A 17,288-nucleotide genomic window follows, 5' to 3' on the forward strand; every position below is an offset into this window, starting at 1 on the left:
TGCATGGGAAACTTCTTTGAAGACAGTTCCATCCGAGAATATTACTAGAAGTTGTTTTGCATCTCAACCGCCAACACCCTGTCATATACTCATTGCTGGCTGGAATTTTTTTTTTTCTTTTTAATAAGGGAAAGTTAGAATCCCAGATATCAAAACATGGTGGCACATTGTTAGATTCTGAAATTAACATAAGGTGAGAAAATGTAATTCATCCTTTTTTTTTTTTTTTAATCGAATCATACAATTAAACATTGATCTATTAATTTTGTAGGGCCTACATATATTATTTTGCAATTATAATAAATTTATTTTAGATAAACAATTAAGTTTCCATAAAATAGTTTAACAACATACAAGGGATGTGTAGAGAATAAATTAAAATATAATTTGAAATTTTAACAAATCTAACAACAAAACAACAGAAAATAATGGCCACCTGCCATGGTGTAGCTAGCTTTTCAACTCACTCACTTCAATCTTGATAAGTGATTTTAAAAAAAGAAAATAAAAAAAATAAACGAAACACCAACACATCACTATCACTGCCAATAAGGGAAAATTTTGATATTTTTTAAAAGATAATAAATATCGATTGCTAACTGAATTAAATGATTTTTCCAAGGTAAATGAACGATGTCCAATTTTTAAATATTAATACTTAAAAGCTAAGAAAAACATAATAAAGATCCCAAATCAGGAATTATATGCTTGAATTATAGAGATTGGAACTTTTATACATCTATATCCAAACCTTACAACCTACATATACAATACAACATTTCATGCCACAAAAATCACATCCTAAATTACAAAAATTCTATCAATCACTGTAATCTTACCATGTATAGCAGCAAATTCTCGAAATTGTACATACTGCTCATACTTCCCATATCCAGAAATTCCAAAAGACATTCCAAATAAGCTAGCTGCAGACAAGATATTACAAGAACAAGAAACATAGTGAACTTTTTTTCTCTTTACATCCAGTACGATGGCCATCAAATTCATCATCTAATGTTATTGGCATACGAGGATAACTTCACAACATTAAAAGTCCTACCATAGCTTCGAGGATAACAATCAATAAGTTAACTAGTTACATGGATTTTAGTGAGCAGAAGTAGCAGTATTATACACTCAGTTTCAGCGAGCAAATAAATTTCTCACCTCCCCACTGCTATCATGTCACTGAACCGAGCAACATTTACTGGAGAGAGCAACGGATCAACTCCAGGGCTATCATCAGTTGCATTTTTACGTTGGCTCTTCTTTTTGCTGTAACTTCTCTTGTAGAAGAGGATGTAACAATATCTTTGTTCAAAAGGCTATTTGTTGTGTCCTTAAAAACCCCAATCAGTCAAACAACTTGGCTTTGAAGAAACAGTTTCCACTTCGATCTCTCCAGCAAGCATGTTAACGACACATGACATTAGTGGCACTCCACTTATTCGTAAAGCTTTGATTTCACTGAACTCTGCTAAATTGGTATCTATCAGCCCCAAACTTTGGTTACTTTCATGAAGACTCCAGGCCTAGAAATATAATATAGACCATTCACAAAGCGTAAGTTTTTGCATTAAGGTACATTAGAGAAAGAAAACAAAACAAGTAAAAATTCAAGTTTATTCTCTTTACCCATTCAAGAAGATAAATTTTTTCCCTATCCAAGCTAGTATCAGAGTTCGCTCTTCCACTCATAATCTCCAAAGCAACAACACCAAACTGAATACATCAGCCATTTTTGTCAAGTGTCCACACATTGTTTACTCTAGTGCCAGATAGCCACTGCAAGCAAATGAAGGGTTTCTCAAGGTTAAAATCCAAAAATAAAGTTTGGATATACAGATTGCTCTCACGGTCATTCTTATCGATACTTGTATGTTGAGTGTTTGAAATACTCGCAACAAAATCTACTAGATATTTTGAAATACTCAGCAGCACCTCCTAAAATGGAGTATTAAGGAAGAATGGCAGTCAAGGAATGATTGAAGCAGCTTACCTGGTCCCTGCAACTCTGGTGTTGATGTGAGTTTTAGTGTCATCATACAGCTTTGCCAATCCAAAATCTGATATCTTTCAACAGAGTTTTGCATCAAGTAAAATATTACTTGTTTTGACATCTCGATGTATGATCTTTGGCCTAGAGTCCTCATGAAGATATGCTAGACCTCTTGCACTTCCCAAGCATATTTTCAACCAGATAGGCCAATCAAGATGCCTCTCCCTTCTTCCTACATAAACATAGCTGCAATCATTAAGATCTTCCAAGAGTTATTAACATTGATAATTGAGGAATCACCAACAATTTATCTCCAGAAAGGACTTGGAGCTTATTAAAATAATGTCAATCAGCTCTTTGGAAATCCTTTCCCTACTCTTGTACTAAATGCATTTTACAGAGCAGTGTAAATATCTCTCTTTATATATTAAAATATTTGAAAGTCATCACAAATGTATTTTGTACTGAGAAATTTATTGTTTATAACTGGTAGTAAATCATAGAAGAGAAATCACATGCAGTGATTTGGAGTTGCTTGCAAGAAAAGCAAAGTAGAAAATTTTAAACTAAGGTTGATCATCAATTAGCATCTTCATACCAAACAATAATTGATCAAGACTTTTGTTTTAAAGATACTCATAAACAAGGAGAAGCCTAGTTCCCTCGATGCAGCAACCATCTAATTGCACAAGATTGCGATGTTGCACTGCAATTATGGTAGCAATCTCATTAACAAACTTATTTTTCCCTTGGTGGGATCCTATTGAAAGTTGCTTCACAGCTAATACCCTTCCATCAGAAAGTGTACCCTTTAGCACTAGATTTATTAACATAAATCATAGTTGCTCCATCCTTGGTGAGTATCCAAAAGCTAAAATTCACCTATTTTTCCTGTTATACAACATTTCAACCCAAGTTCCCAGTGTACTATTTATCGTTTGTAACTTGTAAATGTAAGATATAAAAGCTACCTTTTACACAGGTCCAAATCCTCCCTGGCCAAGCATATTTGGACAGTCAAAGTCTTCAGTTGCAGACCTCTAACTCAACATAACTGAAAATTTTTAGTTTAGGTCCTATTCCAAGTAGCACTGCATATTGAAGCAAGATAAAAGAGTACATAACATTGAGGATTTACATGACAAGAGATGAATTACAACAGAAGCTTTGCCTATTTCATGGAATATGCCATTCCTAGTTTTGAAATTAGATATTAGAAGCCCATATATTGTATCTGTTATAAGGATGAGATATTATAAATCTGTTATTTATGTTTCTTCGGTGCACCGAAACAAAATTCACATTTATGCTACACCTATATTCTGGAATGCTGAAGTGAAATACAAATTCATTTATTTTCAAAAACAAACTTGGTGTCAGAGATTTTACAACTTCTACTTTCTAAAAAATCTCTTTCGCACTCTTACCTTCTGCATCATCATCTCTTTTTATCCTCATGTGAAGAATTAGAAATATCAGTATCAAACCCAAACTTCCAAGAGCTACAGCAATACCAACAATCAACCCACTCTTCTTCTTTCGTCCAATACCAACAGTTGGTGTGAAATCTGGAAGGAAAATTCAGTATGTCTATCAGAAAGCATTTAAGCACGTTTATTGTAACTCATCTTATACGGATTCAAAAGAATCTCATAGTTTACCTGGAATGACACTTAAGAGCTGAAATTAATCGCCCATAGCTACCTCGGTCAGGTATACAACAGGTCCCTTTACCAACCCAAAATAAGTGAATTTGTAGATAGTTCTCAGACACATTAGCATTAAATTTCTTTGTAATTGCTTTTCTTTCCCCACCCGCTTCCCTTGATATGCCACAATCTTTTAACTAGACAGTTCCCTACAGGATCAATTAGGAAAGAAAACAGATGAAATTGTAATAGTCAGACTTATATATAATAAGGGTATGAACCAAGCAGCGGACGTTTACTTGAATATAGATATCAAAAACACGCCTTCCAAGACTCATCCACTTTTGTGAGCCTTATTACCAAAAACTGTCTCAGCAGAGGACAAACTTACACTGTGAAGTCCATTCCCCAGACCAAGGGGCGGTTGTTTTACCTTACGAAAATTAATTTATAAACATCTAAAATTTTAAGCTTTAGTGAAAGTAATTACAAGTGATTGATTAGTAATTAATCGTATTTGATAAAATATGGTTTATATGTATATTTTATTATAAAATAACTAAAAATGATACTATATTAAATAAAAGTATACTATAAAATTTTAAAATTAAACAAAGATAATGTGGTAATATATTTAATCAAATTAACTTATAAGCAGAGTGCTTATAAGGAAAAAAAAAAAAAAGTACTCCCCCTTAACTTAATTTTTTTTTGCTTCTAAACTCAATTTATAAGCTCAAAAAAGTTATAAATAAACAGGTCAATTTAACTTTAGAGTTTATAAGCTAGTTTGATCAGCTTATAAGCTTAGACACCACCCCTAATCTAAGTGATCCCGAGGATTGCCTTGAAGACTGATAAAGCTTCGGGCCTACGGTGCCAATCACTTGCGAGCCAGTATTTTGAACATTGAGTGTTAAATTGTCCATCAGAAAACAAACCCGCATCACTAATTGCCAATTTTTCGGTATCAAGTATAATACAAGAAACTCCACCAAGACCATAGCTATCGGCCTCACGCACTATAATATCAACTTTCATTTCTTCACCACCACACTTGATTGCAAAACTTGAATCTGCAGTTGCAAAAATACACTATGCTATCAATTTGGTCTAGTTACCCCAACTGGAGCTGAATTAACAAACAATTTATAAAGCTACAGTAGCATCTATATTTAAGCAAAATAATGCAGGGAGAAAGGTAAATTGTTAGTACACTAAATTTTAGAAAAATAATCATACATCAGAAAGAAAGACGCTTAAATCAAAGTACTCAACTCTAGAATCGATAGAGGGAAGCTTTCACTAAATTTACAAGTGAGTAAGAGAATCGACACTGAATAAAGCACTTGGGATTTGACGAATTAAGTTTTTGAAACTCAAATCCCTGCAGAAGTAAGAAAACAAGTATTCAGAAAAAAAAAAAACAGACACACATAAACGATAAGAGACACACTCTAGCATTACAATACTAACTTACAGTGTCTGTAAACTTGGAGACAAGGGTTGTGTTGATGGGAAAAATGATCATTGCAAACTGAGCTTGAAGATCTTAACAAGAAGCGAAATTAAACAATCAGATATTCTTTCAAAATCGAACTTCTCTACTCTCCCTTTGATTTTGAAAATGAAATAGAACGGCAGATTAAGAATATGGGTAATTTTGGAATTGATTATAATACATATTATAGATTAATTTTCTAATAAATTTAATTAATAATGGAGCTTATAAAAATATTTACTAGGGTTTAAATACCACCACTCAAAAAAAAAAAATTTCAAATTAACCCATATTAATCCAAATGGATCGTGAAATTATCAGAAGAAATGGCGTTGTGAAGAAACACTCAATTGATCATGTTTTAAGAGGTATTTATGATTTTTACGTTTTGGCTTTAGGTTTAGATTGATTTTGGTATAAGCTGATTCTTATTCTTTAGCCTCTATCTACTTGGGCTAGTGGATTACAAGAATGCTAAACACACCCAATCTCTTTGGAAGTACACCACTAAGGTTAATTTTGAGATAATAGTTTACAAATGGGCACGTTTCAGAATCAGTTGAGGCATATTTAGTGATCCACTTCTTTGTTTTGAGCTCTACGTGAAAATTGGAAAGAATTAACTTTAAAAAAAAAAAAAAAAGATATATTTGTTTAAAATCAACAAAAAAGTACCCCCAAAAAAAAAAAAAACCTTTAAAAAAGGAGCAGTTTCTTCATATACAAATAACTAAGCTTAATCAAAAATCAAAAAGCACTTTTAAGAATTATTTTTTGGTTAAAACTTAAAAGAAAGAGTAAGAGAACGTACCTTTTGATAGGATCAGTAGTGGCAATTTGAGCAGTTGATTTTTGAAAGATGAAGAAAATTCAGAATAAATGAGCGAAAGATGAAGAAGAAGAAGATGAATCAATTTGAGCAGTTGATTTTTGGGCGTATCAATTTGAGCAGTTGATTTTTGGGCGTACTTAGTGATTCACTATATATGTAATTGCAAAATTTGAACAATTTTTTTTGATGTAATAGCAGAAAAAAATTATGAGGTTTTCAAAATAAAAAAACTCTCCATGCCATTGAAAGTCGTTAAAATTTATACTATTACAACTCGGGTTAATAAATATTTCCTCCAACTATTTATTACAATATTGACAACTTGACATTAAAATTTTTTATTATTTAATCAAATCTCAGGGGATTAGTATCGTTAAATTTTGACTATTATCACATTTTCAAATAAATAAATAAATATTTCACTTATAAAGTATAAATTCTCTCCAATTAAAATATTCGTAATTTCATCTTCACAAGATTTATGTATTCAGAAATTAGGATGAATTGTTAAATTGGATACTTTTTTTTTTTTTTTTGTCATTTAAACCTGAGCCCAATTTGAGCATTAGCGCCAAAATCTAAAAACAGAATAAAATTAGACTAATTACTAGTTTTAGTCAACAACTAATTGATAATTTTGATAATTAATAACATAATTTTCTATTTAATTAACTAATTACATGTTGGCAACATGCTTGAAACCCTCCCTAAGTATAAAATATCAAACCAATCATTACAGAAGAAAAGAGAAAAAATCAAAGAAAAAGGAGAAAGTTTGCTAATCTTACATAAAAGTTAAGTTCTCAAGGTTTCCAAGCTCTTTTGGGGGAGGGAAAGCAGAAAGTACATTGTGGCCAACCTCTCTAGCACATGAAAGAAAAAGTTATAACAAAATCAAAACTCATGTATAAAAAATAATCATACATAATCTAACCTAGGTTTTCAATCATAAGGGTATTTATCAATATTTACAAATACTTCAATTGAGATAAATTTCCAATAAATGCAAGCAAGAGTCTAGTGAAGTAATTTCGTTTGATTCTACTGCAATGTTAAACAAAAAAACTAAATCAAATCTGATTTAATGTCCATTAATTAGGAACGATGAAGGTCAAATTTGACTTATACAAATCAAACGCAGGAAAATGAACGGGAAAATCCATACAAATTCATCAGAAATTGCAAAGCCACTAGCTCTTCTGGAATCACTCTTTTTATGTCCAGAGCAAATACACTCGTGCGAAAAATAAAGACAAGTTTCAATAATATCTCCTCAAATTTGATCTGATTATAGATGCAAACTCTCTTGCCTTAGGAAAAATACACACTTGAAGGATAAATTGTATGCACAACTTTAGGGAAAGTTTTAATGAAAAGTTAAGATCCATCTAAAACATGAGAAATAATCTACACAATATAGCATAAACAGTTCAATAAAAAGTTATGAATAACTCAAAAACCAATGCCAATACCACAATATTAATCCAAAACTCAATCTCAATCTAAGTGAATATAATTTCTCTATACTTGAAAAAAACCTGAAACAAGTTAATGTGAAAATTCCCCTAAATTTGGTAGAGAGAAAAGAGATTATAGCTTAGTGATGTGGCAAGTTGAGCCATTTTTAAACGAATAGTCACATTTGAAAATCCGAAAAGTGGTGGGTGAATTCCCCCAGTGGTGCCAAGGATGTTGCAAATCCACCCACCACAAAAATGAAGTGTTTCATAACCAATTTTGATGGAATTTTCAACTTAATTTTGTCCCTCTTTATTTAGCTTTCTCCTGCACAGCTTTTAAACAAAATAGAACATATTTTGCTAAATGGGGTTCACTTCAATTGAAGCTAGCTACTCATAAACTAGTAAAGTTTAATATTTCTTTAAACAATTCTATATTCAATAATTAAAACAAATAATTCATTTATAAAATAAAATACACACGTAAAAGAAAGGAAGAGAGAGAGTACCTTCATTAGGGTTAGTAATTTGAGCAATGGAGTTGTGAAATACGAAGAAAAAGATGAAGCAAAAGTGGGAAAATCCTAAAGAAAAAAGTAGCATATTGGAATTTGTAAAGTTGAAAATAAATCAACTGAAAGATAGATGCATGGAGAATCAAGCATATCATACTATAACAAGTATAGTCATAGTTTAAAAAATAAATTTCAATCAAATTGAAATAAGTAAGGTAGAACATGTTACCTTAAGCCCTTAGCAACCTTGGAGCCTCTTAATTTCAAGAGAAATTAAGCAAAATAGTATCCACACCAAGGGAAGAAGAAATTTGACCAAGAGGGAGATTTAGGGTTCTTAGAGATTTTTCTCTACACAAAAATTGATATATCATTTTCTTTATATAGAAATCCTTGTAAACAATTTAATAATTGTTTTGGACTTCCTTAAACAATTCCATAATCGTTATGAAGTTGTTAAACTTCTTTAAATGATAACATTGGATTAACATTTAATCACAATTAACAATTTAACTCTTAAATTGTTTACATAACAATTTAACCCTTAAATTGTTTACAATTACAACCCCTTGTAAAATCCAATTTAATATAAAGAAAATGTTTAATATAAATAACTTTATTACCTTTGGTAGGTGCTAGCCAACCTTGGATAATCAACTCTCTTTGGCTATTTCTTCATTCTCCTTAGTTTTTATGTGTGACCTCTTAGGTTCACTGTGGCCTAGCCGTGGGCCCAATATCACAGTCTATTTCGATATGTTTTGTCATAACTCTTTATGAACAAAACTCCCACTGATTATGGTAGGCATCTAGCAATGCTCCATAACCCCTAAGTCACAATGAAGATATACTCCAACGAACCTTTTACAATCATACATGTTGTATAATCAAATCCTTCCGTTGTCTAATCCCAATTAAGAATGGATTCATGGTATGTCAAAATCCTTATCTTAATTTTAATTCAATACATATGGAACGTGTCACCATGAAACAACCTTTCATGTAACATTTTATATACCCCGGCCGGAGATTTCCCTTTTCCAATGTATCTTGACATTTGTCTAGGAACTTGATATCAATCTATACCAAGTCAACGGATCCCATCTTGACTATCACTTGTCCTCACACATAAACAACACATGGCCAAATCGGCTTATTAACACATGGCATGATTAGCCTCATGTTTATACACCATATGAACCATATGCGTTTATGCAGAATCCAACCGTGATATCTCAGGTCTAAGGATTAAAAATACCCTAGTACGATCTTATGATAAATCATTGACTACATTTTAAATGTCCATGTGATTCATCATAAATGGCCATATTCGATAAACAGTTCACTAACCGCGTATCCATGCTAATGCCCTAGTGATATAACTTTTATAATCACCCACACCAATACCATCACATGATATTCTACGGAGGCATTCAGCATGCCTACTATGTAATATTATTGCCCAATTAATATTACCTATGTAGGGAATACTTTGATGATTTTGATCTTCTAAAGATTTGTATCATCCGGACATTTCACATGTAATACATATATATAAATGAAGCAATAAACCACATGTGAAATAAGAACACTTTCTTCTATTGATAAGATAAAATGTATATACAAACTATACACATTCACATATATATACAAAACATAATGCCTCGGAACCGATGACACGATTGGTTCTTAGGGCATACACTAACAAAACTCCCACTTGCACTAGAGCCAATCGTTGTGGTATCTAATACCCATCTTCTCAAGATGATGATCTAATTGATTCTGTGTCATCGCTTTAGTAAGTGGGTCAGCTATGTTATCCGCTGAAGGTGTGTTCTGCACCAAAATTTCTCCAACTTCAACAAGCTCTCTCAAAATATGATATTTACGCTAAATATGTTTTGATTTTTGGTGTGCTCTTAGTTCTTTTGCTTGTGTAATAGCACCATTATTATTGCAGAACAAAGTTATCGGATAACTCATGTTTGAAACCACGTCAAGTTCAGCTACAAATTTGCGTATCCACACACCTTCTTTTGCTGCTTCTGAAGCGGCAATATTTTCAGCTTCTGTAGTGGAGTCGGCAGTGGTTGACTATTTGGAACTTTTTTAACTAACTGCTCCTCCATTACATGTAAAGATGAATACAGATGTAGACTTTCTATCATCCATATTTGATTGAAAATCAGAATCTGAGTATCCCTGGATTTTCAATTCTGAACCTCCATAACTTAGTATTAAATCTTTAGTTCTTCTCAAGTACTTAAGGATTGTTTTAACTGCTGACCAATGTTTCTCTCCTGGATTTGATTGATAACTGCTCGCAATACTCACAACATAAGCTATATCAGGCCTTGTACATAGCATTGCGTACATAAGACTACCTACGGCTGAAGCGTAGGGTATATTACGCATCCGCTGTCGCTCCTGGTCAGTCTTAGGACTCATATCCTTAGAAAGATGTAGTCCATGATCACAAGGCAAAAAACCTCTTTTGGAGTCTTGCATGTTGAACTTTTTTAACATTTTCTCTATATACATACTCTGAGATAACCCTATCAATCCTTTCGCTCTATTTCTATAGATGCGAATTCCTAGGATGTAATTTGCTTCTTCCAAATCTTTCATTGAGAAAGCTTTTGACAACCACATCTTAACTTCAGTCATCATGCCAATATCATTTCTCATTAATAATATGTCATCTACATATAATATGAGGAAAATCATGACATGATCTCTTGCCCACTTGTATACACACGGTTCACCCAGGTTCTTTATGAAACCAAAAGTTTTGATTGTTTCATCAAATCAGATATTCCAGCTTCTGGAAGCTTGTTTTAATCCATAAATGGATCTATGCAGTTTGCATACTTTATGTCTCTCAGCATTGGATACAAAACCTTCAGGTTGTTGCATATATATTTTTTCCTCAGTAAATCCATTGAGGAACGTGGTCTTGACATCCATTTGCCAAATTTCATAATCATAGTGTGCTGCTATGGCTAGTAAAATTCTGATGGATTTAAGCATTGGTTGACCACTCTTTCAAAGGAGTATTAGGTTGGGAACAAAGACTCATATTGGAAAGCGATGGTCAGATCGGAATATCCACTCTACCTTTCCATCTGCGCCAACCTTTCTCTTGAAGACCCATTTACAACCAATAGGAACTATTCCTTCTGAAGGATCAACAAGTGTCCAAACTTGATTAGTGTACATAGATTCTATTTCAGAATCATCGCTTCTAGCCATCTTCCAGAATTGATATCTAATATCACCTCTTCATAAGTTTTAGGATCATCTCCATGATCAACTTCTCCCATTGAAAAAGATTCAAAAACTTGTTCATGTAGAAAGCCATAATATCTCCCTGGAGGTCGAGATATTCTAGAAGATTTACGGGCTAGAACGATTGTGTCATGCATTGAAGGTTCTTGATCTGGTTCACCTATCTGAGTATGATCGATTTGAGACTCTTTGGAATATTCTTTGAGTTCAATTTTTCTTCTTGCACCTTCTTCTTCTAAGAATTCTTTCTTAAGGAAATGTGCATTTCTACTGATTGAAATCCTTTGATCAGTAGGGAAGTAAAAATAATATCCTAAACTTTCTTTAGGATATCCTATAAATCAACCTTTTTCAGATCTTACGTCCAACTTGTCTGTTTTAACAATCTTGACATAAGCTGGACAACCTTAGACCTTTAAATAGTTAAGACTAGGTGGTTTGTCATACCACACTTCATATGGTGTTTTCTGGACTGATTTAGATGGTGCTCTATTTAAAATATGCACTGCTGTTTGTAAGGCATGCCCCCACAAGTAAATCGGCAAGTCCGTAAAAGTCATCATCNATGTAACATTTTATATACCCCGGCCGGAGATTTGCCTTTTCCAATGTATCTTGACATTTGTTTAAGAACTTGATATCAATCTATACCAAGTCAACGGATCCCATCTTGACTATCACTTGTCCCATCTTGACTATCACTTGTCCTCACACATAAACAACACATGGCTAAATCAGCTTATTAACATATGGCATGATTAGCCTCGTGTTTATATACCGTATGAACCATATGTGTTTATGCAGAATCTAACAGTGATATCTCAGGACTAAGGATTAATAATACACTAGTATGATCTTATGATAAATCATTGACTACATTTTAAATGTCCATGTGATTCATCATAAATGGCCATATTCGATAAACAGTTCACTAACCGCGTATCCATGCTAATGCCCTAGTGATATAACTTTTATAGTCATCCACACTAATACCATCACATGATATTCTACAGAGGCATTCAGCATGCCTACTATGTAATATTATTGCCCAATTAATGTTACCTATGTAAGGAATACTTTGATGATTTTAATTTTCTAAAGATCTGTATCATCCGGACATTTTACATGTAATACATATATATAAATGAAACAATAAACCACATGTAAAATAAGAACACTTTCTTCTATTGATAAGATAAAATGTATATACAAACTATATACATTAACATATATATACAAAACATAATGNTTCTCCATTCTCCTTAGTTTTTATGTGTGACCTCTTAGGTTCACTGTGGCCTAGCCGTGGGCCCAATATCACAGTCTATTTCGATATGTTTTGTCATAACTCTTTATGAACAAAACTCCCACTGATTATGGTAGGCATCTAGCAATGTTCCATAACCCCTAAGTCACAATGAAGATATACTCCAACGAACCTCTTACAATCATACACGTTGTATAATCAAATCCTTCCGTTATCTAATCCCAATTAAGAATGAATTCATGGTATGTCAAAATCCTTATCTTGATTTTAATTTAATACATATGGAACGTGTCATTATGAAACAACCTTTCATGTAACATTTTGTATACCCCAGCCGAAGATTTCCCTTTTCCAATGTATTTGACATTTGTCTAGGAACTTGATATCAATCTATACCAAGTCAACGGACCACATCTTGACTATCACTTGTCCTCACACATAAACAACACATGGCCAAATCGGCTTATTAACACATAGCATGATTAGCCTCATGTTTATACACCATATGAACCTTATGCATTTATACAGAATCCAACTGTGATATCTCAGGTCTAAGGATTAATAATACCCTAGTATGATCTTATGATAAATCATTGACTACATTTTAAATGTCCATGTGATTCATCATAAATGGCCATATTCGATAAACAGTTCACTAACCGCGTATCCATGCTAATGCCCTAGTGATATAACTTTTATAATCACCCACACCAATACCATCACATGATATTCTACGGAGGCATTCAGCATGCCTACTATGTAATATTATTGCCCAATTAATATTACCTATGTAGGGAATACTTTGATGATTTTGATCTTCTAAAGATTTGTATCATCCGGACATTTCACATGTAATACACATATATAAATGAAGCAATAAACCACATGTGAAATAAGAACATTTTCTTCTATTGATAAGATAAAATGTATATACAAACTATATACATTCACATATATATACAAAACATAATGCCTCGGAACTGATGACACGATTGGTTCCTAGGGCATACACTAACAGTATTCTCTACCAACAACATTTCCATAACAAAGTAATAATCTAACATACTTTTATATATGCACTTTCTTTGAAATTTCATCAAATACCTTGCATGCACATACAAACCCTAAATTGGTTACACTTCCACATATTTCTCAAGCCACCAAAATTGGAGCAAAAACTCCCTAAGGCTAATAACCATCCTAGCCGAACTTCACCTTCCACCCTTCCACATCCATTTTCTCATGTTTGATGCGTGATTTCATAAACATGCAAATGTAGTAAGTGTACTAGTCGCAAAAAGTAATAAAGTGATAAGTAGAGTATCGTTCCCACAAGGATAGTGTTACTAAGTACCGACTTCTCTAGTTTAAGCCCTAATTGAAGCAACAATAAATTGGATTGATGGAAAATTAACAACTAAATACAAATTAACAAAATATAAATGAATGATAATGAAATTAAAGCAAAATCCAACAACTTAACTAATTAAACAATGCTAAAAAATGCTAGGGTGTTGATTTCACCAAGATACGCTAACCCAATTCATAGAATCTATTACCCAAGTTCTAATTCCTTGATTGAAAATCAAATTCCCTAAGTTGTAAAACATACCTTCTCAGGCTACATTTCCCTACTTATCCCTATTAAGCTTCTGCATCCAACAAAATGAAGATCAATAGTTCAAAGTCTTTTAAGCTTTATGGAATTCTATCTAGATTTCATAGATCGCTAAACCTATCTCTAGCATTTGCTTAACCTACGGTATTTATCCCAAGAGGCACAATCACAAATCACTTCTCAGTCTCATTGTGAACAACACACATTTGAATGGTGATCAAACATCCAAAAGTCATTAAGCAAAGAGATGAACACTCAACTATGAAATTAAAACTCAAAGTAAATCAATTCATATAAAATTGAATCATTGTATCAAGGTTACATCAAACCCTAGCTAAACTACTCATTTCATACTCAAAAACGAAATAAAATAACTAAAAACAAACTGAATCAAGATTCATCATTGAAAAACAAGCAAAAGATGGAGAAATCTTCTCTAATTTGAAGCCCAAATCTTCAATAATCTTCTCCTTCCAAGAGCTGCCTTCCAAATGACGAACCAAGACCCCTTTTCTCTTCCTTTTCACCATAATTTATACCTCTCTCACTTAAGGATGAAGCCCTAGCAAGCTAAAATGCTTCGTTTTATTTTTACATTTGATGCAGGTTTCGCTGTGGCGAAGCTTTTTCCTTGCCGTGGTGAAAACTTTTGGGCAAAATTTTTGCATGATAGAGTATGAATCTGGACAAATTTTAAACATATGAATTGTATCCCTTTCAGTTATCTTTCTTATCGTTCAAGAATCAGCACAGTCCGAGGTCTACAGCTCAAGTTATGGCAGAAATACTGAAGCACGTCCAAAGACGTTTTTCTTCAGTTCCCCGCATACTTTTCACGACTTCAAGCCAAGTTTTCACCCTTGTCCAGTCAGAATTAGGAAAAACCAAAAACATGAAAGTTGTACCTCTTCTTCTTAGTTTTCCAAATCTTCTAAATTCAGGTCATTCCGAGTTTCAAAACTCAAGTTACACAATTTACGCTCAAAACTGTCATTTATGCTAAAAATCATCATTTAGGCCTGCAAAGACAAATTAATAGAATTAGGTAATAATTATGGCCCAAATTGTATGAAAAGTATCCTAAATCCTATTAAAATTCAATGCAAAATCATAGTGTAAAATATGATTATCAATATTTCATCAACTGAACACATACAAATACATCACTTCTCATGGCCATAAGATTCACGAATCAAACAATCTCAATTTCAATCCATAATTCTCATCATCCAAACACACATACAACATATACGAAATATCTCTACACAAGTATTTATTCAGTCAAAGCTAAAGTTGGATTTACTTACCTTGAATTTGAGCAATTCCAACACTATAATCTCTCTTTGGTAGAATTCCCCTTCCTCTTAACCCTAAGCATATAAAACCATAAGAATTCAAAATGTTAAAATTTAATCTCACATCTTGGTGCAAACCTTTGAATACTTAGGAGTGAAAATCTATCAAAATCTAACCAAAATCCTATGAATTTCTTTGGAAATTTAGTGAAGAAATTTGAGAGAATTTGGGGTGAAGGTGGCATGAACAATGGGTGGAGTGGCTAGGATTTCAACTCTTGAACTCTTATTACTACATAATAATATATAGTTTCCCATTTTACCCTTGCACTTTCTCAAAATTTCATCTATGTCCCTTAGTCAATTACCACAATACCGTCATTTTTATTATCTTCTCCATATTATTCTATTTCTTTTCACTCCCCACTCTTTCATCTAATTAAGAGTGAAATGACCATTTTACCCCTAATAACGTTTTAAAGAATTTCCTTCACACTTGTTCAAGATAATTTCAACAAAATTCAACTAAGGGTATTAGGGCATAAGTAAAGCTACGTACCTTGATGTGGGGGTTACACTTGTGCAGTCTTTTGCCCTATAGCACCACCTGCAACGTTGTCAACCATGGCTTGACAAGCCTGAGTTAGTCCATCATAGAAAAATTGGTTCAATAACTCTAAAGGATATCTACGATGTGGACACTGAACTAAAAACAATTTAAAACGTTCCCAAGCTTCATAGAATGGCTCACCTTCCATTTGTGAGAAAGTAGCAATCTTACCTCTAAACTCTGCAGTTTTGGCATGAGAATAGAATTTACCGATGAACTTATTATAAACTGCATCCCAGGTGGTAAGTGAAGCGAGAGTTAATGACATGAACTATGTTTTAGCTGCATCCTTCAAGGTGTAAGGAAAACAATGCATCCACAACTAATCTTCTGTCAAACTTTGCAAAGGAAAAGTTTGAACAGTAGAATAAAAATCACGAATAAAGGTAAGTGGTTCCTTTGTGGCTATGCCATGGAATGACGGTAACATTTAAAAGTGAATGTGCTTTAGTTCGTAATTCCTTGCTGCCTTATTCAACACTACGCGAGATGGCAACATTCCTATGGTAGGACATGCATACTCCTTCATAGGACGAGGTAGTTCAGCCATTATCTCTGGTTTTGAACTTGAATCTGACGAATCTGAATCTGATAAATTTTTAGGAAATTCTGGTTCCTTCCTCTTTAAACCAATCAAATCCACTCTATTCACTTAATGAACTAATTCTTTATCCAGTGATCAGCGACCTTGCATTCAAATACAAGCACACCAACAAAAACAAAAACAAATGAAAAAAAAATAACCCAAATTGAAATAATACAAATTAAATCAAATAACAATAATTAAAGCATGGTTATCAAGAAAACTAAATAACTTAAAACAAATCCCCGGCAATGGTGCCAAAAATTTGATGAACAAATTCTAATTCCTTGTAAGTGCACGAATCGGTATCGCAATATAGTGTGCAAAAGCAAGGGTCAATCCCACAGAGATTTGTAAGAAATTTACTAATCTTAATAATGAAGATTCAATTTAAACTAATAACTAGAATTGATAATTGTAATTTAGGCGGAATCACTTCAAAAGAAACAACTAATTAAGCTAAAGTTAAACGACAATAAAGTTATCTTAAATCCAATCGACCAAAACCTAGGGTTCCAATTTCACCATAATTATCTAGCTCTATGTCAACCAAATATCTATTATTTATCAATTCACTTTCTAGGGTTCGCACTCACCAAATCAAGGAGTTACCGTAAGGCTTTCGAGATTAACCTAGTATTTTTAACACAAGACTAGTTAAGGCGTATAGT

The 17,288-nt window shown here is 33.0% G+C and overlaps 1 protein-coding gene and 1 non-coding gene across 2 annotated transcripts; one reads left to right on the plus strand and one right to left on the minus strand.

The window, feature by feature from the left end:
* Positions 1 to 739: 739 nt before the first annotated feature.
* LOC116138700 lies at positions 740 to 16,302 on the minus strand. Its single transcript, XM_031424385.1, has 8 exons — positions 16,176 to 16,302; positions 4,590 to 4,724; positions 3,427 to 3,567; positions 3,038 to 3,090; positions 1,636 to 1,722; positions 1,349 to 1,532; positions 840 to 926; positions 740 to 759 (listed from the first exon to the last, which is right to left on the minus strand). Exons 1-8 carry the CDS (start codon positions 16,300 to 16,302, stop codon positions 740 to 742), a joined length of 834 nt encoding a protein of 277 aa, XP_031280245.1.
* On the plus strand, positions 16,110 to 16,214 carry LOC116138769. Its single transcript, XR_004129347.1, has one exon. It is a non-coding gene; the product is annotated as a small nucleolar RNA R71 (small nucleolar RNA).
* Positions 16,303 to 17,288: the final 986 nt, after the last annotated feature.

Source organism: Pistacia vera, unplaced genomic scaffold (genome assembly GCF_008641045.1).
Source record: "Pistacia vera cultivar Batoury unplaced genomic scaffold, PisVer_v2 Contig343, whole genome shotgun sequence".
Lineage (NCBI taxonomy): Eukaryota > Viridiplantae > Streptophyta > Magnoliopsida > Sapindales > Anacardiaceae > Pistacia > Pistacia vera.